General features: G+C 44.6%; 1 protein-coding gene across 1 annotated transcript; it reads left to right on the top strand.

Annotated features, from left to right (window-relative positions):
- Nucleotides 1-20,672: 20,672 nt before the first annotated feature.
- On the top strand, nucleotides 20,673-21,263 carry LOC138525917 (uncharacterized). The gene has a single exon (XM_069636205.1). It carries the CDS (start codon nucleotides 20,673-20,675, stop codon nucleotides 21,261-21,263), a length of 591 nt encoding a protein of 196 aa, XP_069492306.1.
- The last annotated feature ends 6,166 nt before the right edge of the window (nucleotides 21,264-27,429 follow it).

The raw sequence follows: 27,429 nt of genomic DNA, 5'->3' as shown, positions 1-27,429 counted from the left end.
ACAAATGTTTGTTGTATTTACCCATTAATGCCAATATTGCTTCTTTAAGAGACATATTCTATCAATGACCAATTATGTAATTTCAAATGAAGTAATTTATCAGCCAAATGCTTAATTCACAACAGCAATGCAGGTACATCTTGGCTTAAAAAATGCACAATAAGGCCTACACTAATTTTAAATGTGATCTCTATCATATGTTGTTTGGCAACGCTAAAGAACAAGAATTACATTTCAAGACCTTATTACACTTATTTATCTATCTATCTATCTATCTATCTATCTATCTATCTATCTATCTATCTATCTATCTATCTATCTATCTATCTATCTATCTGTTTATCTATCTATATTATTTTAGATATTGCGCCACTCGCCCGTAGGCCTCAAGGCACTGACATAGACAGAGACAAACATATAATGTAAAATGGTAGGCCTTTGGAGAGGAGTTTTAATAGCAGCAGAGAAAAAGTGGAATTAACTAGACTGCCCCTCCATCAAACAGCATAGTCTTCAGTTGTTTTTTTTAAATAGTCATGGACAGACAGCTCTTGAGATCAAGGGGGAGAGGATTTCAGGTGGTAGGTGTCCAGGCATTGAAGCTAGAGCCACCGATCCTATTGAGATATGTACACAGCTGATGCAACAGCTGGTTACTGTTTGAACGGAGGGTCCTTCTTATGGAAGCTCCTTTTATCCTATTAGCAAAGTAGCTAGGTGCATTACCTGATAAGCATTTATATACCAAAATTGCGCCTTTAAATTTAATTTGCTGCTCAACAGGAGGCCAATGCAGCTTCCTTCTAGTAGGCAGAATCTTGGAGCGTCGACCTAGTCCATAGACTGCACGGACAGTTCCAGTCTGAGCTACTTGGAGCTTTTTTATATTTGTCTTGGATGTACCCATGAAGAGGCTATTACAGTAGTCCAGTTTTGTATTTATGATTGCACCTGCAATCATGTCTCTGTTAGTCTCCGATAAGTACAGACACATTTGCCAGAGAAGATTTGTGTAATAGGAGCATGATGACTTCAAATACGAAAAATATGCTTCTTAAAAGATAAATGGGAGTCAAAAATGACTCCCAAGGTTTTAACATGTTCAGACAGTGTGATATTATTGCCATTCATCTTAAAACATTTATACTGACAAACCAGCTTTTTTTAGTCTTTGTTGGATGCCTAAAACAAGCAGCTCAGTTTTTGTTCTTCATTTAGAGCCAAGGGGTTGCCGCCATCCATCTTTTTATGGCTTCAAATACACCACTGACTCTATCCACATCACCCTTGTACACTCCAGACCGCTCAAGAACTATACGGGTGTCATCAGCATAATTCATGTATCGGACACCGAGAGCTGTGAGCAAATTACATCAAACATCAAACAATAATGGTGATAAGCATGAGCCAAGAGTATTTTTTATTTCTTCCTGAAGGCATTTCCTTTGACTACTGCGGCCATTTTGGGTCCTAAAATGATTTAAACCAGTTGGCAGCTTGAGGTGTACATTCCGCAACCTAAATTAGTCTGTTTAACAATAGGGCATTGTCGATCAAATCAAAGGCTGAGGAGAGGTCCAATAATAATTACCTTCTTCAATGATGCCCACAATGTTTGACTGTAAATCTAAGGGGCTGTCTCAGTCCCATGATTTGCCCGTAAGCCAGATTGTTCAGTGGCCAGAATGTAATTTTGATCAACACATTTCTGGAATTGTATATAGGCAATCTTGTTGATTATATTTAATATGAAAGTCACAATAGTGATTGGCCTATAATTTCCGGTAACAGTAGGATCAAGGTCTTCTTTTTCGTGCTTTGCCAGCGATACTTTTGCCCAATAATACCAGCATTGTTACTGTAAAAGCATACTTGTGTTGGTGTCACCCAACAGTGATCATATTGTCACTGTGAGAACACACGTGTTTGCTTTGCCCACCAAGCATTCTGGCCATTATATTACACACTTGCGTTGGCTTTGTTCAATAGTGCTAATATTAGTAATCTAAAAAGACATGTTCATTCTGGCTTGACAGATATGCCAGTACTGCCACTGTTGTGTGTTGTCTTGTTCGAATAATGTCAAAACTGTAATTGTAAGCACATCGTTTGTTGGTATTGCTATATTAGCACTCTAATAAGGTGTTTTCATGATGGCTGTACCATCAGTATTGCCACTGTAAACACGCTTGAAATATACAACACACACACATGATGGTTTTTCACAAAACTGCCAGTATTATCACTGTAAGAGCACACTTGTGTTGGCCTTTCTCAATAAGGCCAGTACTGCCAATGTAAGCACTTGTTTTTGTTTTTGCCCAATAATGTCTCTATCACCACGCTTGGCTAACATGTTAATTCTGGTTGAGCCAAAATATGCCCGTACTGTCAATGTAATAGCACACTTCTGATGTCTGCATCCACAGATGTTGACAGTAAAACTGGAAGTAGATACTCATGATGACTTTATCCAATACAGTCTTCACTAACATTATACGAACACACTTGTGTTGCTTTTGTACAAAGATGCCAGTACTAGCAGTGTAAGTATACACGTATGCTGCTGTGTCCAACAATGCTACTATTCTTTCTGCTTCTGTAAGATTATGTTTTCTTTTTCCTTCGCCCTATAATGTCATTCCCTATAATGTCACTATTGCTACAGTTATACAATATGTGCCATGTTGCCTTGTAGTGGCTGTAGTGCAGTATATACCCATAACACTTTGGGGTCGATACGAGTTGGCCGGTGTGGGTTAGATGAAACGGTATCAACATATACTGCAGCATTACTGCAGCTATGAGCTGGAGGTTGATCCGCTGACTTTCCACCCATTTTTACTGCAACAGAATTACCACTGTGTTAATTCCACCGAAAAAGCTGCATAGAGTCCAAATTGGCATTTACTCCACCACGGCCACTTGTAATCCAGTGGTAATTCTGCCGGACGAATTGGCAGTATCGTTAATTCTGCTGTGCGGTATTCTGGTGGATTTACTGCCAGAATACCATCCAACTCATAATGACCCCCTTTGTCCTTCAAAGAGCATCTAATGTATGCATGGAATGAAATTGGGATTCTATGGAGGCTACTCCCTGATCTGTACTGATTCCCTCCCCTCACCATCTGTGAAATTATGGAGCCTCTATAAGGGCATGCACATGAAGAGCCATTCACACAGCGTTTCCACATGCAGACATATGCACATCTCTTGACATCTCACTACCCCCTCTTGCTCTCTCTGCTCACAAAACTAGGTTGTACTCACTGTCCCCAAACAACCTTGTGCTTCTTCCCACTTCTGCTCTTTCTCACTCCTTGCTCCTAATCACTGGAACGCTCATCAGTTTTCTATCCAATCAACACCGTCCCTTCTCCGTCCTCTACTACTCCTCTTCTCTCCACATCAACCAACCCCATCTTACAACTCTCCTCCCTTAATCTCTTTACAATAATTGATTTCTGTGCCTTCTTTTCTTACTGCTCAATCTAATTGTCAACGTAGCTCATTATCATTATAATGATGTTACCGTTTTGTTATCAAATGTGGCAGTGCTTTGGAGAAAATCCTAAATAAATATAAATAAATACACAATATGTCCATGTACATGCTCCACTGGCTGAATCAGGAGTGTACGCCACTCAACCATCCCATGCACTGGTAGGAAGCTGGAGGAGGTGTCAATCAGCAACTGTCCCTGAGTCCTGGTGCCTGTGCATATGGGAACACCAGCATTTAATCACTCTCACCAAAAAGACCCGACAATGCGGGGAAACCAATCAACCGTTGGCCATTGAGTAATGCACAGAAAGGGGAACTTCTGAATAGAAGGGAAACAGGTTTTCTTACCACACTTGCTGTCCATAATAGCTGCCATCAATGGGGTGAAAGATTGTACTGGAACGATCAACTAGTTCCTGTATAATGGGAGGCAGGACACCACCCTGTTCCTCATTATGGATGGGGAACCCCTGATCTTAACTAAACAACAGCTAACTGGTATACCGTCGTTTCATCGACAGGCATTTTTACGACTTCCTTTTTTACATAGACATTATTACGAAAACGTCATCTGCCCTTTCCCAGCTGGGGGGCTGGGAAAGGGCAGATAAGGTGTTGAGGGGGTCGGGAAGAGTTAAAAATAGGTAGGGGAGGGGTTTGGAGGACTTTTTTCATAATAGCGTCCACGTAAAAAAGGCAGTCGTAAAAATGCCTTTTGGCGAAATGACATGGAACCGTCAGACTTTGTTAGAAGTTAAAAATCCGTTCACAAAAGGATTTAGGGATGTGATCATGCATGTTACATTAGTTGAAAGTGGTGTACCACTCCCTTTTTAAGCTTTGATATGCTTGCCCTTACTGCATAGACACAGAACTGCTAGTGTCAGTTTTTACAAATGTACTGAAAAAAAAGGGAACAAGCCTGTGAGGTCTGTTCAAAGCACCCCATTATTGTTTTGTTATGTGGTCTGTTTTGACCTTAATACTGATAAATTACCAGCAAGTAAAACAAAATAATGTTTATATGAAATCTCTACAAGATATAATTGAATCGAGAGATAGCATAGTGTGTGCCCTGGTTTTAAGTAAACCTATTTGGGAACTGATTGTACAAAACATAGTTAATATTATTAAAATGTTGTGAAATATTTTAATAAAAAACAATGCCATCGTTATCATCAATACAATCCATCACCAGCACATTATTATTAAACGTCACTGTTATTTAATTGGTTATCTGATGCCATTTACATTTAAAACTATGGACATGTTTTTACCCATCGAAATATGTTGCCAAACATTTTCCGTTTTAAAATAACATCAGGATCATTTACAAATGCACTCCACCCCAAAAAAAATGAAAAAGAAATCATTCAATGGTAGTACATAAAATAATCAATTGTTCTCCGGATGATTTGCATTTAAGTATCGCTCATACATGGCTTCTTTCATCTTCCGTACCTTCATGATCGAGTTATGAGGCTTTGAGGAGACTCATTAAATATCATTCTTTTAATTAATGTTCTTTTCCCTCTTTTAATGCATTTTATTCATTATAATTATAAAAGGTTATTTATAATGCGGTTAATCCAAAGGTTTCTACGTTGCTCCATGTCGACTTGCTTACAAGGCGAGCGCATTGCCCCTTAACTATCAACGCGAGAGCCCTGAACTATCCTCCCAAGACATCATTATTACTCTTTATCATAGATAATGTGATTATTGAAAGAAGTGTGTTGAAAGAGTCCTGACTCAGATTTAAATGCAATTTAAATATCATTAGCTTTACAACAGTTTGGGCTTCATTTCGAGTTTGGCAGTGCCGTGAAAAGAGAACGGTAATTCCATTACTGCGCCACCGAAATCCACGTTTGGAGGAAAAGTGGAGGCTTCAGCTCCAGCTTTCTTTTCCACCCAAAATCAACAGAATTACCACCAAAGTATTGACAAATTCCTAGTGAGACCCTTTGTAAGGAAAGCAGACACAATGTGGACCTTAATAACTCGACAGGATATTCTTTAGGCAACCCCAGTCTCTGTTGCTAGAGCTTAGCTTCAATTTGACTCAGCCAAATCAACTGGAGTGAGGGATATCATTCTAGACCATATGCAATCTTCGTCACTTTTGCGAATATACTTTAAATACAAGGATAAGGAAAAGCCTAAATAAGATGCATCAAAACATTAAATAGAGGATGTGGGTTGTCAGCCCGCAGTGTAACGGTTCATTAAAAACCCCTGAAACCATTGAGGCCGAAGATACCGAACATGGGAAGCGGGGTACACCCCCTCAACCCCTGCTCCTCATGTTTGGTATTTTTGGAACCAAATTTATCGCCAAAATTCGAACTAATGGTAGGGACCGAATTCAGTCCAATCTACCATTCGTTCAAATGTTTTTGATCCATTTGCGTAATACCTAAATAGTTCAATTGAATTGAATTGATTGTTTATTTATATAGCGCCTATGCACAATGTGTTTCAAAGCGCTTCAAGGCAGGGATGGAACAAGGGAGGATACCGTGTCATTCTTACAAGTCCTTGATACAATTCAGAATGTGAAATTAACTATTGTAATCAGCCTGGCAACATTTCAGATAGTGCATGCGCTTTTGACAATGAAAGGAGGAGAGGGGGGTGGGAAGGAGAATGAGACAGACAAGCGGCTACAATACTATGTCTGATGGCAATTGAGCTAGTCCTGGAATTTAACAATAGTTGGGGGGGGGTTGAAGTAAACGGAGAAGGAGAAGAACAAAACAAGTGACTATCATATTGGTCCTGATGACATTTCAGATAGTGCTGGAGGGGCAGAGGGAGCAGAAAAGAAATGGGGGTGGAGACAAACAAGATGCTATCAAACAGGTCAGGAGACATTAATGATCGAGTAAGAGCTATTGGCAATTATAAGAAGGGGTGGGGGTGGTAAAGAGAATGAGACAAACAAGCAGCTACATTACTATGTCTGACGACAATTGAGATAGTGCTGGAATTTAACAATAGGTGGGGGTGAGAGGGAGTTGGAGTAAGGGAGCAGGAGAAAGTGCATAGAAAAAAAAGGGAGGGAGAAGGGAGAAGGGAGAGGAGGAAAGAGCAAACAATAAAACAGTGAAAAAGAGCAAAGAAATAGAGGGGAGAGCGAATACAGTTGCAGAGGTCAGTAAAACACATAATGTTGCAGGGAAAAGAAAATTTGAGCAAGGATTGAAGATGACGATGGGCCCAGCATGGTTCAGGGCCACCCTGAGTACGAGATCCAGGGGAGGTCCAGCACGAGAGTTCATAAGGTGAAGCAACAAAAGTCAATGGGCCTCATTACACGGATGGCGTTAAGGATTTACCGCTCCCGGTAAAATACCGGTACCGGTAAATCCTTACCGCCTTACTACGAGGTCCCTTTGGGGGTTGGGGGATTTAACGCCTGCTTTTTGCAGGCGTTAAAAACCAACCCGCAAAGGGACCCAGGGAGCTAATTACGGTACCGCAATTTGCGGTACCGTAATTAGCGCCTTCCCCATTCCCATTATGCCCTATGGGGCAAAAATGGGAATGAGGAAGGGCAATGGTGGAAGGGGGAATTACCGCCCCACCAACCTTGGAATGGGGCGGTAATTCCCCTTTCCGCCAAGGCGGTGCCGGTATTCCACCGGCATGAACCATGGCGCTAATAGAGCCATGGTTCTCCACCATCCGTGTAATGAGGCCCAATGTGTCCACAAAGTCCAATCCAAGCAATGGCAAAAGGTTGGTGATGGTGGTCAGGGCATCTAGGATGTCAGGGCAAGGACACCTATCCCACAGGTCCTCTACCTTTGTCTTTGCTAGATAGCTCAACAGCATCAAGCAGAGCTTTTAGGAGCTTCTTAAGGGTCCACCATGGGGTTTTAGGGTGGGGAGCTGGAAGCCTGTGTCTACAAATAGAGAGCTCAATAGCAAAATGGTGCTTTGGTATTGCAGTGATCAGCTTCACAGCCTCAATGGGCAGCATGATCATTTAGGAATCAGATGTGTGATGAATCAGAGATGATTCCCCCAGAAAACCTGGCCTGGGACCATTATCATGTGGCCAGAGAAATGCAGGCGCTTCCTGATCCTGACCCTGTGGGTAGTGTTCTGTGGGAGAATCACATGGTGGGGGTTCAGGTCAGGAGGAATAGGAAAACTCCTTCACTAACTTTCCCAGAGACCTGACAATCTTAATGGCCTACAGTTAAATTGAAACTGTGAAAGAAATGGGTAATTTGAACATTGAGGACTTCAAGTCCCACAATGCCCACAGTACTGGCATGAGGAAGAGGAATGTAAAGGCACTGGACTGCAAGGTGCAGCCTAGTGGGTCTAATGACTCACACCTGAGTGGGACTGGGAAGTATATTGTGGCCCCTCAGGTGCAGGTCATTAGGAGAAGCAGGAGGTGTATTGATTGTCATAAATCCACGTTTCAGTGGCAGCAGAAGTTGAAAGAAAGCAGAGACGCCAGAGTCACTGCTATTTGGAGAGCGGATTGCGGGTTCTGAGAAGGTCTCTACCTCTGGAGACCTTTTATGCAGAGGTTGTGCATTGGAAAGTGTTAAATTAAAAAGCTTTCCCCATTGTAGGTTGGCCTCCGGTGGCAGGCAAGCACCAGAGTGTCCCTGGAGAGGGGAACGCTCCTCTCCCAACTGGCATGGACTATGAGAAGTGAAACAGAGTGGTTTGTCATGTCGAAAGAAGCAGATGAAGCAGAAATCACTGTGGCAGTGGAGCGAGTGGGCATGTATGCAGCAACCAGTGAATTTACTTTCTATTGTGTAACCCCAGAAAGCTCTGTATCGTCCACTGGCTATTAATGATAACTTTGAATGCCAAACTTATTCAAAGAAGCTAAAGAAGTGACAGGCAAAGAACTGTGGTAATAGACAAGAAGGTTACAAATATATATATTTATTTTATAACATACTTAATACCAGTGAGTGGTTTCTAAGCGTGGGATTGGGATTTGAAACTGTGTTGCACCGCATTGTTTTGCTTCCAAGACAAATGCTTTGCCCCTTAGCTATCCTTCCTCCCTAAAGACTGATGTAATTGCCAAAGCCAAAAGAGTGCAATATTAAAAGAAGTGAACAAGAACCAATATTGCCAAAGCCAAGCGAAGGCAATTTGACATGAACCATCATTGCCAAAGTCAAGAGAGGGCAATTCAGAAGCCAAAGAGAGAAAGAGGCAAAAGTTGGAAAAGACCCAAACAATTATTGTCTAAAACAAATAGAAGAAAGTGTAATAGAAAGCAATTATCACCATTTGGTTGATGTAAGATTGGGAAAACAAAAGTGGCACGAGAGCAGCCCTCCTGATGGAATGTATTCAGGAGGCAAGCTGAACAACCTCTGTTGCATGTGGCAATCACAAGTGTGGAACAAACAGCACCAATGTGTCTCATGTCTTCACAGAAGAAGTAGTCAATACTGATGTTATTGAAAGTCAAAAGACTTAGCTAAGTTATTTGAAGTAAACTTTACCACTGAAGTACTTGTATTAGAGTTAGGAGATTTTGAGTCCTGGCAGGTGGGTTAACCAGTGCTTGGACTTTGTAGTGTTACTCCTGGCATAAGTGGACCAGGAAGATGTTATTGAAGTACTGTGTTGTGGTTAAAGGCTGTGAAGAAGAAGTGAAAAGACCACTAAAATATTTTGTGAACTGTTGTGGAATCCTCCTGACAAAACATTGATGTTGATACGGATGAATTGTGGACGTGTTTTGTTCCCTAAGAAGAAGTTGTGTTGAACTCTTTGTTACAAGCGGAGAGATAAAAACTTGTCGTCTATTTTGAACTGCGGATCAAAGTCAAAGTGAGAGACGTTCAGATGAATTGGTTGATACAAGTGAGAAGATACAAATTTGCAGTCTATTTTGAACTGTTGGTCCAAGTGAGAGACTTTTGGAGCAAGAATAACTTTATCACTAGAACTTTGTTACAAGATGGAACCTGCCTCACATTTCTGAACCCTCACAGATGGTTTGGTCCAGATGTCTCCATGTTCTGAGTGGTTCAACGACTATCACACTGACGAGAGTTTCAAACCATTATGGATTGATTTTCCTTCTCTGGTGACTCGACAGATGCATCAATAACACAAGATCTTTAAAGGTGGCCAGGTGCGTGAAACATTGTTATTGCTGGATTAAATTTGATGTGGCTCGACAGTGTGAAAGAAGATAGAATCCCTTCATGGAAGGCTGATGAACAGCAAATGCCAGAGGGAACCTCTCTAGACATTTATGATTCCAGGGGTCTATTCAAGAGATCTATGCAGAGCTTGAGGTTGCTTCTGCACTTCTCCACAGGATATTATATTCCCAGTCATCACCAGGCACATTGTCTCTCTCTCTGGGTACCCCCGTGCTCTGGTCCCTTAGCCTTCAGTTCAGGTAAGCTTCACAGTTCTTCAAGTTCTTCCATGTGTGCCCCCAGAACATTATGGAAAGTATCCAAGGACGGTACAGGCACTAGGCAAACTAGGCGGCTCCCCTAGGATACTGGTCAGCAGGATGAGACAAAAAGCAGGTTTTCCTTATGCATTCATGAATTACAAAAGACATGGAAACCAATCTGAATTAAAGTAGCTCATAGATATAACATGTTTAGGCAATGTTGGAAGGGATGAACACAAATACTGACCACACAATCGATATGTTGCAGCGTTTGTTCTCAAGCAGAAGTAATTCATATTTATTCATGCAACTTTATAACTACTATATGAATAAATAGACTTTATTTTGGGCACACAAGCTCTTTGAACATTGAACTTCTATATAGGTGCATTAACAGCTACTAGTATGATCTAGCATTTCTTGGAAAGTTAATGGAGACAAGCTGGCCAATTAAGTTGAATTTGTCTGTGCTCATTTTTAAAACAATACTGAATGGAACTGGTTGATCTTGATATCTTTGCCAGCATCTTTATATCCAGTGCAGGTTATAAATCCAAGATAAGCATACTGGCAGAGAATATGTGCATAGCACTCAACCTGTCAACGTTTTATGTGGGTGTTCAGAAGTTAAAATTATGAAAAAGTGTTAAACAAATTGAACATTTTGGAAGGTCGTACTTGCAATTTGATGGAAAAGTGGTCAGACCGTCCAAAGCGATATCAATTAAAAGGATGGTCAGCATAACTAATAAGCAACTGGTGTTGCCAGGGAACATAGGGGACACTGGTGGCACTTTGCCTACAGAGCACCTGCCATTCAAAGGGCTCATATGCTCCAGCCAAGATGCACTGCCCTGCAATCTTAGGACTTGTGCTCTGGCTTTCCCTTCCCACCTCCTTAGGCAGTCTGGGAATAGATAGTGGGAATACTGGCAGACATGGGTCTGGAGTTGTCTGCTATGGGCAGTGTGTGTGTGTATGTGTGTGTGTGTGTGTGTGTGTGTGTGTGTGTGTGTGTGCTTGTGTGTTTTGCAGGCCCACAACAGCTATGCATGTCATCCCATCTTCTATAACTGGCCCTTCCACTAACACACAAGCAAGTCTGGTAATGAGCTATTGACTAGTGCAGAAAAGCAGGACAGTTAGCACACTGCACCCCCTATATCCGCCCCACTTCCCAGCCAGCATATGGTAACTGCTAAAAGCTGCTGATTGTTGTAGAGGGCCACGTGGAAGAAGAGCATTCTACGTGCATGGGAGACAGCAGGTGGCACGGCTTTGGAGCTTCTGTTGCACCTGTTCTTTGCAATTAAAATATCCACTGTCACAGGCTATGTTATACACTTTGTCTGTTGAGGGAGCTTACCCTGGCTTTAACCATGCTGCACCTGGAGGAGGAAAGCCTGCACTGGCGTTGCACATGCTGTAGCTGTACCAGTATGTGAGGGAACCTTGCCCCGATCCTGTGTGTGCCACACATGTACCAATTTGAGTGACATGTGCACAGGCCTTTGCAAACAGTTGCTATGCCAATGTTCTACTCGTGTATATGTGTGAAGGAAATGAACACTGGCCCCGGCATGCTGTTCCAGTACATTCTTGCATAGGACTTGCACTGACCATGCCGATGTTGTATCTATTTTCAAGGGAAGCTTGCAGTTGCCCAGCAAATAATGTAGCTGTGAGGGAAGCTTGTCAGGCCCTACCAATGCTGTCCATGTACCCATTTGATCGGAAAACATGTAATAGACTTGTCCATGTTGTACTTCTACCTGCTTGCGATGGAAACATTCATGTTTCTGTCACCTGTCCTTGTTTGTGAGAGACCCTTGCATTGACTTTTCTTGTGAGGCAACTTACTCTTGGTCATGGTGAAATATTTAGGAGAGAGGTTTGCTCTTGTATAAATGTTGTATCTGTATGAAATGTAATGCTGCACTAGCCCTATCCATGCTATATGTATACTTTGTTGTTAGAGAAGCTTGTAGTGACCTTTCATATGCATACCTGTTTGGGGAAAGCATCCACTGGCCCCGGCCTTGTGGTCTTGATGGATTTTGAAGAAAGATTGTTGTACATGTTTGAGGAAACCATATGCTTGTCCTGTCTATGTTATGCCTGCACCTGTTCTGTTTCTGAGGGAAACCTGTGCAGTTCCTACACATATAGTAACTGCATGTGCTGTGTTTTAGAGGAAATCTTGTAGTTTTAGAAACTGAAGCAATGCTGCTAAGACTGTGATTTATGGCTGCACGTGAGAGAATTGCGACCTGCTGCTTCCTATGCTGGGCCTCTTTGGTGTATTACAGTAACTTGCAGTGTTGCTTACATTGATGAATCTGTCCCGTGCGTGATGGAAGTTTTCAATTCTGATCCCTATGCAGTTCCTGTTCTTTGTGCCAGGGTACAACACAAAAACTGAAAAAGTTGTCCAGAGGGCAAATTTTGTTTACCACAATGGTGTATCAAATTGTATTCAACATGATACAAAAATTCAAAAGAGTCAGTTAATGAAATATTATAGCAGAGATATACATAATAACTGGCTAGAAAATAGTCCACCACAATGAACATTCATAGTGCAACATTCAGACCATACCCAACACTGAGTGACATTCAACTGTACAACAATTACTAAAACACATCAAAAAATTGATTAGCAATAGGAGGTGGGATGTAAAAACTTTCCCCACGTCCAATCTGATTATTTTTGTATTTTAAGTTTTTCAAAACAACAATAGAAATATTTAAAAGCAATCTATCGCAAGGGTGATTCTGAGAAAGAGAATTATATGTAGATCACATCCCTGAAGGATTGAATGTAGAATGCAGAATTGTGGAAAAGATCTTTCTTCGGATATAGTTCTAATGCTGCATTGGCTCTGTCTATGTCCTGACACCTAATAATAAAGTGTCTGCCTACAATTGTCCTTTCTATGTCCATGTCGTACCCTGGTGAAACAAGCTCAAAGGATTTATTATGGGGTCCACCTAGTCTTTTGAATTCTTCACTATCACATATCAGAGAGGACGTCCATCCTCATGAGAGCAAATGAGGACAATGCAGGTTAAGTAACTTTATTTCTGCTCAAATTGTTTTGGTCTTATAGCTGTTTTCAGTCATACTTTCCATATTTACACAAGGGTCCTTTCCGCACTCTGCTCCCAGATGCTGGATCGCCCTGCCCCCAGATTTAAGAGCATGCCCCAGCGTTTAGACTTTCAAACGGAATCATAAAACAACACTCTTCCATTGATCTAATAGGTTCATTCCAGGCCTCTGGACCTAGCCCTATTCTTCCCAATAACTTGTAATGACGTTTACATTTGTGTGTCATTTCTAGCACTATCACGCCTACAGGCCCTGCCTATGTGCTTTACAAATAAAATAAAATCTCCCTTTGGGCAGAATGTTACTTCATCATTAGTTTAATGGAGCACCTTATTTGTAGAGTGTTAGTACACTAGGAATAGGAAAGAAGTACTAGGAAACATGGCAAAAAGTATGAGGACCACTCTAAGTAAAAATGTCTTTGATCATGGGGCCTTATGAAATGAAATACAATCCCATTGTTGCAAGGTAGTTTTGGTCTTTGGCAAGCATTCTTCAGTAATAATATAAATTCCCTTCATGTTAGTCTTTTGTACTGAAGGTGTCAGATGTGCCAACAAACATATTCATAGTCTGTCATTCTTTGGTCAGATGGTGAGTTAGATGGAGGCGTAAATGTACTCCCCATTTAAAGCTCTGGCCCATTTTGTGCTGCTCCAAGGGCTAGGAGCAGACCAAAGCAGAGTTGTCATCTCTGCTTTGCTTTCCTACTTCATCTTGGAAAAGCCCCTGTTTAGATTATCATGCAGGCTTAAGAGCAATAGATTACGCCTCGCATTTACACCTGGTGAAGAGCAGTTGGGTTCCATAGCAATCCATTAACAAACGCTCCTGCAAAGCGTAATTTGCAGGCAGTATTTCGTTGTTCACGGAGCAGAGCATAATAGTGAAGTGTAAAGTCGGATTTGTCTTGATGTACTCTTCAGCATTATAATCTACTTTGTGAGTGATGAAAATTGCATGAAGGGCACTTCAGTGAAAGCATTGATTATCCCCTGCCTTAAACCCCCATATTATTTCTCTTTAAGGGCGCACTACTAGTAGGGCCGTAGTGCGCTCTTAAAAAGAGAGAGAGAGAGAGAGAGAGAGAGAGAGAGAGAGAGAGAGAGAGAGAGAGAGAGAGAGAATATGAAAACTACATATTTGAAGCAGCTTTTAATGTTTGAATCTGACATGTGGCCATTTCACCTTTCATCTGCTTTTGTGGATTTAAACTATGACAGATTACGTCACACATTAACCGAGCCAGACTCTACTTTTAACCAAAATGTATACATAGAAAGTGTGTGATATTAACAGTGCACACTTTCCTGGTGGACAAAACAGATTCATTTGTATTAAAACAGCAATAATATGTTGGAGTCCGTCAAACTGACACTTGGTGAGATTATTGGACATCTTCAAGCATTGGAGAATCAAGGAGTTGTAGGTACCGACTTTATATGTAGTGTTTATAATGGGGAACCAGAATTCACAATATTTAACTGTACCTAGTGTATCATATTCCATTATCACTCTCTTTCTGTCTCGGTCGCTTTCTTCTCATTCATGTCTCTGAAATTCTGACTCTTGAACCAAACATGTGCCATGACCAAAGATGCTGGTGCAAATCGGACACCTACCCTACTCCTAGCCTACACAAATGATGTTGCTATCCTAACCTCTGCATGGAATCTCCCAAATTCTCCTGGTTCACAAACCAAATCACAAGCCTTCACAATGACCCCGGCAAACTTCCATCTCACTTCCAATCTTTTCTCACACCTTCCAAACCAATATCCATCACCTACTCTCTTTGTGCTAATGGGTTTGTTCACTACATTTCCTGTAACAAGTCTACAATTCATGACACTTTCACCGCCCTTCTCTCTATAAATCCCCATCCCTCCTGTCCAAACTTATCCCCTGCCTCTTCTACTCTCTACTAATTCTCCCTTATCTCTCCTTCTAAATTAGCACCTATTCTTCACATGGCCAACCAATCTTTCCAATCCTATTAGCCCTTTTTCTTCCCAAATGGTAAAAGACGTTGTCTCATTCACTTGCTCGTACCTCTCTGAGCTCTAAAAAATATCTCTGGTCTCTGGACTCTTCCATGTCCTTGTCAAATCTTCAACTGTCTTACCATTACTGAACAAAAGCTCTGCTAACCCAAAAATCCAAGCACACTATCGCTCAGTTTCTCATGTTCCTGATTAAAAAAAATCCTTCATCTGGTGCTCTTTGACCCGATCACTATGTATCTTGAGGAAAATGGCCTTGGAGATACACTTTTACCTGGCTTCCGTAATAAACACTCCACCGAGACTGCACTCATGCATGTCTCCAACATTCTCTCTAATGCTCACTAATTTAAACTCTCATCTATACTCATCATTTTGAACCTTTCTGCCACTTTTCATGCTGTCAGCCACTCCGCTCTCCTTCTCACACTACAGGACCTTGAGTTTGCAAATCTGTTCTTGCCCAGTTCACCTCACACTTGGAGAGTCGCTTCTTTAAAATATTTTAGCACTCGCAAACCTCTGACTACACTCCTCTCCCCGAGCAGTCAACGATCAATCCTTGTTCCTCTGTTCTTCAACCTTTATAAATTTGGCATAGGAAGACTTGTATCATCCTTTTGCGTTCACTATCACATTTTTGCTGATGATTTTTTTTTCCACCCCAGTCGTCTTACAATTGATTACAAACTATTTCACAGCAATGTGTCATTGGATGGCTCTCGTTTGCCTCATGCTTAACTTTGAAAACATGGTATTTATATTTATCAGGCTTCCAATGCCATCCCTACCCTCCTCTCTCCTATCTCCTGCCCATCTGAGATTCTTCCTCCCACGCCCAAGGATTGCACTCTTGGGGTCCACTTTGATAGCAACCTACGACCACATCAATTCATCACTAGCTCTATGTCTGCTGCTCATAGCAACCCCCAGAATATTTGGGAAATTCTTCTGTTTCTTACTAACCACTCTACAGGAACTCGAATCTCCACTCTTGCGCTTGGAAAACTTGACTATTTCTCAAGCCTACTCGTTGGCCTTTCTATCCACTCTTTCCTACCTCTAGACAAATGACACAACTTTGTTACTCTCACTCTCCATAACCTACCCAGAACCTACCTCACTTCCACATTCTGACAACATGCTGGTTGGTTCAGCATGCTCAACCAGTCTCTTTTCAAGGGACCAGAGGGAGTCACAGCCCCAACTGGTCAAAAACCAGTTAAAAGATCTACCAGTATATTGTCTGAAAGCCAAGAAACTATCAGACTCTTTTTTGGAACAACATCCTCTTGCTGGGGGATAAAGTGCATCTTATTAACCAGGCATCAGAAGACACCGACCGGCGAGAAGACCTTCCACCCACAGGTGCCTCAATCTTAGAGTAGACGCCTCTGCTCCAGAGTTGGTTTCGAACTTGGAGCACAATCCAAATAGTTCCACTCCTCTTGATTGCCAGCCATTTCTAGAAGAAAAGGCTTTGCCTGCAAGGCAAGAAAGATGGACATCCAGAAGGTGGACTCAACACTCGAGGAAGAAAGTGAGTATGAGTAGGACCTGTTTAAGGACTCCACCAAGTTTTGATAATGCTCACCCAATCCTGACAACCCTTTGCCTATGACCTCCAGTGTCTGGAAAATCATCTCTGTACTTTACTTACTCCTTTTATCTCAGAATGGGTACCTTTGCCACCTGCTCCCGTTTTATGTCCTCTTACAACTGCTCTTGTCATGCCTGCGCCATGGGCGCACACATTGGCAACCATCATGGACTATTTGTTATTCATTTTTCTTCAGAATACTCTTGGAACAACCCCTATTCACACATTGGCACTTAATTCCCATTTGCGTGACTTTGGTGCCTTCTTACTTAACAAAACTAATTACATGTACCACAGTGCACCTTGCTACAGCTATCAATTCCTGGCCATTCCCATTCGTCAGCATTGGAACCACAATCCCCAGAAGCCCTAGGGATCAGTGCTACTTCCACCATCTCAGGACCAGAGAGGGAGGAGGCAGATTGTATTCAGGTGTGCTGCTCCAGGTGCTGCCAATTAGCCTGCCGCAGTACAGGGCAGGGCGGTATTTAAGCAGCTGCCTGCAGGAGCTCAGTCTCTTGCATCAAGAGTCCTCCCAGCCCTTTTTTGCCTTTTGTCTCGAATTTGTATGTTCCTGCTGCTGCATTTTCCTGCTCTTGTTCCAGTGCTCTTTCTGGGTTTCCTGCCTTGCAGCCTGCTACACCCTGCTGCCTACAGCCCTAGCCTTTTGGGCACACCCTGCCTCACAGCCCTGCTCCTCTGGGCTTCCTGCCTTGCAGCCTGCTACACCCTGCTGCCTACAGCCCTAGCCTTTTGGGTTCCCTGCCTCACAGCTCTGCTCCTCTGGGCTTCCTGCCTTGCAGCCTGTTACACCCTGCTGCCTACAGCCCTAGCCTTTTGGGCTCCCTGCCTCACAGCCCTGCTCCTCTGGGCTTCCTGCCTTGCAGTCTGCTACACCCTGCTGCCTACAGCCCTAGCCTTTTGGGCTCCTTGCCTCACAGCCCTGCTCCTCTGGGCTTCCTGCCTTGCAGCCTGCTACACCCTGCTGCCTACAGCCCTAGCCTTTTGGGTTCCCTACCTCACAGCCCTGCTCCTCTGGGCTTCCTGCCTGGCAGCCTGTTACACTCCGCTGCCTACAGCATAGCCTTCTGGGCTCCCTGCCTCGCTGCTCTGCTCCTCTGAGCTCGCTCCTTGCTGCTCTGCTCCGCTGGGCTCCATGCCTTGCAGCCTGCTACTCTCTTCTGCTTTCAACCCTGACCCTCGGGTCTCTCTGTCTCTACGCCCTGTTCCTTTGGGTTCGCTCCTTGCTGCCCTATTCCTCTCGGCTCTCTGTCTGCCGCCTACTACAGCTCTCAATCCTGCTCGTCTGGGCTTCCTTCCTTGCAGCCTGCTACACCCTGCTGCCTACAGCCCTAGCCTTTTGGGCTCCCTGCCTCACAGCCCTGCTCCTCTGTGCTTCCTGCCTTGCAGCCTGCTACACCCTGCTGCCTACATTCCTAGCCTTTTGGGCTCCCTGCCTCACAGCCCTGCTCCTCTGGGCTTCCTGCCTTGCAGCCTGCTACACCCTGCTGCCTACAGCCCTAGCCTTTTGGGCTCCCTGCCTCACAGCCCTGCTCCTCTGGGCTTCCTGCCTTGCAGCCTGCTACACCCTGCTGCCTACAGCCCTAGCCTTTTGGGCTCCGTGCCTCACAGCCCTGCTCCTCTGGGCTTCCTGCCTTGCAGCCTGTTACACTCCGCTGCCTACAGCTATAGCCTTCCGGTCTCCCTGCCTCGCTGCTCTGCTCCTCTGAGCTCGCTCCTTGCTGCTCTGCTCCGCTGGGCTCCCTGCCTTGCAGCCTGCTACTCTCTTCTGCTTTCAACCCTGACCCTCAGGTCTCTCTGTCTCTACGCCCTGTTCCTTTGGGTTCGCTCCTTGCTGCCCTACTCCTCTGAGCTCTCTGTCTGCTGCCTACTACAGCTCTCAGTCCTACTCCTCTGGACTCTCTGCCTAGCAGCCTACTACAGTCCTCTGCAATCCACTACAGTTTTTCTGTACCTTGTACCTTTTGGTACTGCAGCCCTGCTTCCTTGTTTGCAGCGCCCCTCTTTCCAGGCTGCTGCTCCCTTGCTCTCTTCCTTGTTTGCAACCCCTTGTTCTTGATCCCTGTCCTTCTCTTCCTTGACTCCGCTGTCCTCCCCTTTAGTTTACCCATTTCTATTGTACTGTTTCTTCCTTCATTCCCTTCTGCTAGATTTCTCTTAGACTTCATTGTCCCTGGTTATTTCTGTTCTTGTCTCTCTTGTGTCTTATGTTGATCCTTTGTACAGAGCTTGACTGTTGGTTTCCGGCAGGCAACCTCTGCCCCTTCCCTTGTCGTGTTTTCTGTTTAACAAACACCCACAGCTGTTGTTCCCAGCCATGAGCAGACAGAGTGGGCCTCTGTAATAGCAATCCGTGCAGAAGGCTGGAGTTTCCAAAGGTCCGTGGAACACTCTTTTTCCATATCTGCATACACCCCAAGAGGGAATCCAGTTTGTTTGTATCTTGGTATTTCCTGCCCCTTTCTGTTCACAACTACAGTTTTTCTACTTTTCTTTCTTGATGAGTTTCCTGCTGTGTGTGTACTTATATGTCACCTTACATCAGCACAGCCACCCAAACCCTACCTGGGGGACTTGTGCCACTCTTGACAGAGTGCCATCCTTGACAGAATGCAAGAGCCAAAACATTCTTGTTCCATAGGCAGGAAAGGCACACACACACCAAGGATGCTTTCCTTTCGATTCAAGAAACCTCTGCAAAAATCTAAAGTTTTCTTAAGGACTGCAAACAAAACCCCTAGTTTAAAAGACAGACTCACCCTAGTAAACAAAGGTTTACAAGCACAGTACTACACTCACTGGCTCGCTGACCCTTCTATGTGTAACTCCTATGACATTTGCAACTATGATCCTCAGTCTCTATCTGTAGAAGAACTACAGCAAGAAAATGAATTCCTGCACATTTTGTTAGCCCAACCAGTGGAAACCACTCATGCGTTTTCTGGCATTTCTTCTGACACTGCATTCGACATTCAGCCGGTACACAAACCTTGTATTCCTTTATCCCAGGCTACCCTGTCTCAGGACCAATGTCGTAACACTGCTACACTCATTGTGGCAGACTCTCAACCAGAGTACACTGTTGCCAAAGTGATATGCTCAAGATCCGCTTGGCAAGCTACACACCCTCCCCAGACTGCTGGAAACACTAATTTAACAGGTTAAGGCATGCAATATCCTGAGGTTAGTGCAGCTGGCCCTGGGTACAAAAGACCAATACTGACCATCGATTGTCTTAGTGCTTCCCCAGTAACTACTAACCATGATAACTCTAAGGTCAGTCTTCCTATTGCAACACCCACATTTTCTGCTACATCAGATTCTGAAGCTGTAGAACAGGCTAATGGAACATACCTGTTACAAGAACAACTCTTACACCTTAAAAGACAAACCGAAGACCTCTATGATGAATTTGTCTATTTGCATAGTAAGAATATAGCAAAGGGACACAATTTACCAGACCATCTGGCACTGTGCCCAACACCCGACATTCTGTCTTTAGAGATTGGCATGATAAGGCTTGGAAGGGTAATACAGAAAAGGATACAGACTTATACAGAGCAGATGGAAGACCTGAACTTGGCATATGCATACCTTCTAAAGTTTACCTTAGCTCATTCACTTACTAGCCACAGTAACTCAGGCTGTTGCTCAGATAGTGAAGAATTAACTCCTTCGGTGGGCCAAATCGCTCACACTGCCTTTACACCACAAATCAAGTGTAATAATCTGGCTGGAGATCCTGCTGAGTCAAAGGATTGTTCCGTTCTTACCCTTGATGACGGTCCTTTACTCACACTTACAGCCTCTAAAGAGGTGACCAAGTCAGAGAGGTACTCTGCTTCTATGGACTTTTGTGCACCAGACCATGTGTCAGATCCTGAACTATACCCAGTACCTGTCTGGAATCCAGCTTTGCCAACAGTCAATACCCCAGACCCATCTATCCACGGGAGCACACACGACTTTGAAGGCCAGCCATCAGAAAGCCTACCCTTCCCTGATCCTCCGTCAGCCATGCTAGCTGTTACAGAATCTGCAAGCCCAATCTCTGCTGCTCCGCCTGCTAGTACTCCTAAATCTGCTACTGAAGCAGCATCTCCAATCACTCTTACTGCAGTTGAAGCACCCCCTTCCTCTTGGTCTGCAAGAACAGTACCTGTTTCTACGCCAGTTAACAGCTCTCCTATTAAGGCTACAGCTCCGGTTGTTCCTGCTGGTGCCTCTGCCGCACCTAAACTACCAGACTGTACTCCTTCAGTATCAGTTGCGTCCCCGCCCGCTGGTACTCCTGTGGCATCTATACTCCCAGCTGCTACAGCACCTGAACTTCCGACTGCCATTCATGATCTCCCGGCTACGGTGGCTTCTGAACTCCCTGCTACTCAGGGTGTCCCTGCAACATTTGTGACTCCTGAAGTCCCTGCTGCAAATCTTAATGTTGCTATTGCTGCTTCTGAATATTTGGAAGACCCTCCTAGAGCAACCTATTCAGCTGTATCTCTTGTTCCAGCTTTCAGCACTGTACCGTTGCCAGCCCTAAGGAAAACCACTACTTTCAAAGAAATATATGCCATGGAGCCTGCACCAGATCTTCACAGTCTCTGAGTTCACAAACACACTGTTTGGTTTTGGGCCCTTAAGACTTTGTCCTTTCTGACTTCTACCTCAAAGGTTCGGAACATTGGTAATGTCTCCTCCCTTCAAGACTCTCACCTTGCAGCCTTAAACAGTTTTTGGAGCTACATGATGTGCCTTTTTGGTATAAGACTTTTTCACAGTGTGGCAGGTCTTGGTCTTGCTCTTCTTGTTGGTCAGTATTCAGGGAGCCTGGAGAGGGGCCTGGAGAGGGGCATACTGGCATGCCTGCACCGTGAGCACACACATTGGCAACCATCATGGACTATTTGTTATTCATTTTTCTTCAGAATACTCTTGGAACAACCCCTATTCACACTTTGGTACTTAATTCCCATTTGCGTGACTTTGGTGCCTTCTTATATAACTCAACTAACTACATTTACCACAATGCACCTTGCTACAGCTATCAATTCCAGGCCATTCCAATTCGTCAGCATTGGAACCACAATCCCCAGAAGCCCTAGGGATCAGTGCTACTTCCACCATCTCAGGACCAGAGAGGGAGGAGGCAGATTGTATTCAGGTGTGCTGCTCCAGGTGCTGCCAATTAGCCTGCCGCAGTACAGGGCAGGGCGGTATTTAAGCAGCTGCCTGCAGGAGCTCAGTCTCTTGCATCAAGAGTCCTCCCAGCCCTTTTTTGCCTTTTGTCTCGAATTTGTATGCTGTTCCTGCTGCTGCATTTTCCTGATTTTGTTCCAGTGCTCTTTCTGGGCTTCCTGCCTTGCAGCCTGCAACACCCTGCTGCCTACAGCCCTAGCCTTTTGGGCTCTCTGCCTCACAGCCCTGCTCCTCTGGCCTTCCTGCCTTGCAGCCTGCTACACCCTGCTGCCTAGATTCCTAGCCTTTTGGGCTCCCTGCCTCACAGCCCTGCTCCTCTGTGCTTCCTGCCTTGCAGCCTGCTACACCCTGCTGCCTACATTCCTAGCCTTTTGGGCTCCCTGCCTCGCAGCCCTGCTCCCCTGGGCTTCCTGCCTTGCAGCCTGCTACACCCTGCTGCCTACAGCCCTAGCCTTTTGGGCTCCCTGCCTCACAGCCCTGCTCCTCTGGGCTTCCTGCCTTGCAGCCTGTTACACTCCGCTGCCTACAGCTATAGCCTTCCGGTCTCCCTGCCTCGCTGCTCTGCTCCTCTGAGCTCGCTCCTTGCTGCTCTGCTCCGCTGGGCTCCCTGCCTTGCTGCCTGCTACTCTCTTCTGCTTTCAACCCTGACCCTCAGGTCTCTCTGTCTCTACGCCCTGTTCCTTTGGGTTCGCTCCTTGCTGCCCTACTCCTCTGGGCTCTCTGTCTGCTGCCTACTACAGCTCTCAGTCCTACTCCTCTGGACTCTCTGCCTAGCAGCCTACTACAGTCCTCTTCAATCCACTTACAGTTTCTTTGTACCTTGTACCTTTTGGTACTGCAGCCCTGCTTCCTTGTTTGCAGCCCCCCTCTTTCCTGGCTGCTGCTCCCTTGCTCTCTTCCTTGTTTGCAACCCCTTGTTCTTGATCCCTGTTCTTCTCTTCCTTGACTCCTCTGTCCTCCCCTTTAGTTTACCCATTTTTATTGTACTGTTTCTTCCTTCATTCCCTTCTGCTAGATTTCTCTTAGACTTCCTTGTGCCTGGTTATTTCTGTTCTTGTCTCTCTTGTGTCTTATGTTGATCCTTTGTACAGAGCTTGACTGTTGGTTTCCGGCAGGCAACCTCTGCCCCTTCCCTTGTCGCGTTTTCTGTTTAACAGACACCCACAGCTGTTGTTCCCAGCCATGAGCAGACAGAGTGGGCCTCTGTAATAGTAATCCGTGCAGAAAGCTGGAGTTTCCAAAGGTCCGTGGAACACTCTTTTTCCATATCTGCATACACCCCAAGAGGGAATCCAGTTTGTTTGTATCTTGGTATTTTCTGCCCCTTTCTGTTCACAACTACAGTTGCCTACTTTTCTTTCTTGATGAGTTTCCTGCTGTGTGTGTACTTATATGTCACCTTACATCAGCACAGCCACCCAAACCCTACCTGGGGGCCCTGTGCCACTCTTGACAGAGTGCCATCCTTGACAGCTCTGCCTGGGCCAGGCTGGCCAGAGACACCTTCACCTATCTTAGTTCCATTTTTGGATTCTGAACCTAAAATTTGCCCTGTATCAACACACTCATGGCATTTGGTGCCTTCCTCTCCATGTTTGCTTTCTGTTACTCCATCATTGGATATCCCTTTTTGTACCCCTTGTCCTGTGCTGAAGCAAGTCCCTATGTTATCACTGATCCCCAAACCAGTTGCTGTGACTCTGCCTGCAGTGGACGTACTTGAGCAAGAGTCACCATATGTGGTGTCTTCCTCCACCAGCTAATGCCAGGTACACCTGCTAAAGTACCCTCTATTGAACCCAAAGCTCTACAAAGGTCCTCTTGAGAAGGAAGACCAGTTTAGAAGATGACTTACGAGGCCCCATGATTAAATTGTGAAGTCCCTGTGTCTAGTGTTTTGCAATCTTTGACATACTGCCCTTGTTTCACCCTAACCTTTTTCCTGGTACAACATTCCTTTGCTAAGTCAGTCCATTAGACTGGTTCCACTGCAGTCAGTTTCTCGTGAAGAAACAAGGAAACCTAATCCTCGAGGCAACAGATTCAAGGAAAGGTGGAGGGTAGAACACCCTTGAGATAGAGGCTGGCATTAAGGAAGGAAACTGGTCCTCTGGGCAGTGATATCTTGGCCCCTAGAACTTGCAGATGTAGATATTTGGGCAGTCACCCATTTGAACTCTATGACACATAGAGAGATAAGGCCCACGCCAGCTGCAGGTTGACCCACGAAGAGAATATACACTGTAAAATGATTTTGGCTGAAAGGAACACTTTTTAGTAAAATGTGCTTTTAAAGTATATTGAATTAAATGTGTAGCCATAATTTCCTATGGACCTTCATTCTATTCAATGAACTGGATTGATTTCAATGGGCTGGTCATTTCCAGTAGAGCAGCTTTGCTGCTCAGCCCACCCCTCAGATCCTGTTTAACAGAGATTTTCAGTTGTGACATTTGGAAAATGCTACATTATTTTTTTTCCACTCTTTCTATCCCTTTAAGGAAGAAAGGTTCCACGCCACCTTCCCCCTCAGGACGAGACAGTCCATCTGTGCCAAACTGCTGGATGTCAGCTAGACACCTGCTGCAACCTGCATCTACCTCTTTTTGTATGGTCACAGAAAATGGTGTATAATTTCAGCACTTGATCATTTTTTTGTGTTTTGTAATGTTAGGGATGCTGTTCTAATGTGTATTATTCACTTAATTTGAAATAGGCAGTGGTAATGTCCCACTGGCCACCCGCTAACACATCCACTTGGTCTGTCCCTTTGGTTGTTGTACCTGGTTATTTTCCCTGGAGCCTGTCAGGAGACACTCTGTGTCATCCTGTTTTCTGCTGTCAGACCTGCCTGAGGACTTTCCTCCTGCTGCTGGAGGCCTACCACATGGCAGGCCCTGAACACTCCTGTGAGATACCTTGCTGCACCTCCTGCCATTTCTGGGATCGGCAGGCACTGTGGTCTCTGACTTCAGGTGAGTACCCTGCTCAATGTTCTAGCTGATCCCAGCTTGCAGCAATCTGTGCTTGTGAGTAGTGTGATGAAACACTGGCGTCAGTCACTTCTCCCAAAGGGGGAGCCTTTCCTTGTGAGACTAGGGAGGTGAGCCCACTATCCAATAACCTCACTATGGGTTTTAGAAAGAGGGGCCTCATCTTAAGAGACTCCCCCCTTGGGGACAATGACTCCTGTTCGGCAGAGGAACTCCACAAAAACCTCACTCTTGGACCAAAGGTAACGTCATGGCTTCAGAAAGCCCCATCCTACCAAGCCACTGTTTGCTATTGTGCTATAGCATCCATGCTCCAATGCTTACCTGATAAGACTACCATGAAGATGAAGAGTGACCGAGTAATAATGATTCCATAGTGGATAGGAACCAGCAATACTGTGACAAGGAGGAGAGAGCGAGTGATGGAGATCGCTCAACTGGAAGAGTGGGAGTTGCAAACCAGTGTTGTCATGGAAGCAGTTATAAACCAGCAGATTCTCCGGAATGAGGAAGCTGCCAGCTGGTTTGCAAGGGAAACCCTAGGAGAGTTGAAGGCAGAGGAGAGCAGGGGAACGAAACCCCAATGAAGCGAGCCAGTCGTGAGTGGTGGTGTGACACAAGGAAGGCGTACTGTGAAGTCTGCTATCTACGCTGAGACCACTGGAAATGCCTGCACCACAGGACCATGGACAAGAAGCAGAGAGAGTCAAAGAGAAAGCAGAAGCCATCCTGACTAAACAACGAGAAGTCCCTATCCTACAAGCAGGTCCGCTGATGCCAAACCATGGAATAGAAGTTAACAGGCATGGCGGGCAACCTGGGAGGGAACACAAATATACAGAATACCAGAATCATACTCGTCACAGCAGCCTTGATGTAAGAAAGTCAAGCACAGAATATTAATGGCACAGTAATCATGTCACTCATCCTACCCATCCCAGTGATACAAGAAAGAAGCAAGAGGTACGAATCATCACCTGACTCATCCTACTCAGCTCGGTGATACAAGAAAGAAGCAAGAGGTGAGAATCATCACATGAGTCATCCTACACGGCTCAGTGATACAAGAAAGAAGAAAGAGGTGAGAATCATCACATGACTCATCCTCCTCGACCGATGATACAAGAGCGAACCTTAAGAGTGAGAATCATCATGAGACTCATCGTACTGGTCCCGGTGATACGAGAAAGAATCAAGAGGAAGAGAATCAGCCATGGAATCACCTGCAGGTCCCAGTGATATGGGAGAGCACCAAGAGAGTGAGAATCATTATGGGACCCATCCTACTCATCCCATTAATATCAGAAATAGGATGGATAGCTGTAACAAGCTAACAACAGGTTCTATTTCTCCAGTGGTACTAGAAAAAGAGAAACTTTCAGAGACACTTGAGAAAAGCACTATAAAAGAAACTCCAAAGCAAAGAACTCTGAAGAAGAGGATTTTACAAATTCAAGAGAAAGGGGAACCAGGGAGCTGTAAAAGTTCCCTAAAGGTACTGAATGTGCTACTACAGAAAATAGCCCAAAACTATCTAAGAATGATATATTAAGGCTAGGGAAGCTTTTCCAGCTGAAGTGTCAAGGGTTTTGACCCATGTTGAATCAATAGACTGGGTAGATGTGGGGATGAGCTGTCGCCGCCCATTATTCTATCCCAGAACAAACTAAATCAATAGACTGGGTAGATTTGGGGATGAGCTGTCGCTGCCCACATTCACGCCAGAATCCAGGAGAACTGCGCAGTTTGCGCACACCAAAATGGTCACCTAATCTGCCACCCACCAGTGCAAAGAAAGGTGGTTCTGTTCAAAATCAGTTTTTTTTTAATGTCAAAAAGTTGCTAAAATCATGGGCACAAGATCACTCTAAAGATACAACCTTCTTGTGGGGGGTTCCACATCACCACTCTACTGTAAGGATGCCATCAAAACAATGTCAAGCAAGGGTCCTATACTATCAAGCAAAAGACAACTCTATTGAAATGCATTAATTCAAGACAGATCCCAAAAATGGGTGCAGTACCAGCTTTGTCCACAAACCGGCGCTAGCGGACAGTAGGACTGTATCTCAGGAGTGCAAGAGGATCCAGCCTAACTGGGACTTCAAAGCCTGTTGGTTGATTAAAAATCTTAGCCACCTGCTGTTCCCAGAGGCCAAGAGGCTGAGAACTCTTAACACCCCAGAGACTCACAACGGGAGGCAGGATATCACATGGCCCTTCTGAGTGAGAGGGAGGGGGTTTCCCCTTCAGCCTGGAGGAGAGAGACAATGGCCCCTTCCAGTTGAATGGGGTATGTTAATTTTGAATGTTGACTGTAAACAGAGCTCTGCCTTGGAGCAGAGACATGTGATCCCTGACCCACCCAGCTTCAAGGGGCGGGCCAGACTTGAGTGTGGATTCCTATTGCAGCAAATATATATTTTATAGACACATTTATAACTTATTGTAACCAAGTGACAGGAATGTACAACTTTCAGATTCTTAGTATGAAAAATGCCCTCACGATTTGAGTCCAAACTCCAATTTCTACGGTGTTCTAGGACCAAACCCCGCTATTTATTGATATTACAGACACCGGG

This window comes from Ambystoma mexicanum, chromosome 7p (assembly GCF_040938575.1).
Source record: "Ambystoma mexicanum isolate Mex_15411 chromosome 7p, UKY_AmexF1_1, whole genome shotgun sequence".
Taxonomy (NCBI): Eukaryota; Metazoa; Chordata; class Amphibia; order Caudata; family Ambystomatidae; genus Ambystoma; species Ambystoma mexicanum.
The sequence above is the reverse complement of the archived record's forward strand: the minus strand, read 5'-3'. Positions and strand labels throughout refer to the sequence as shown.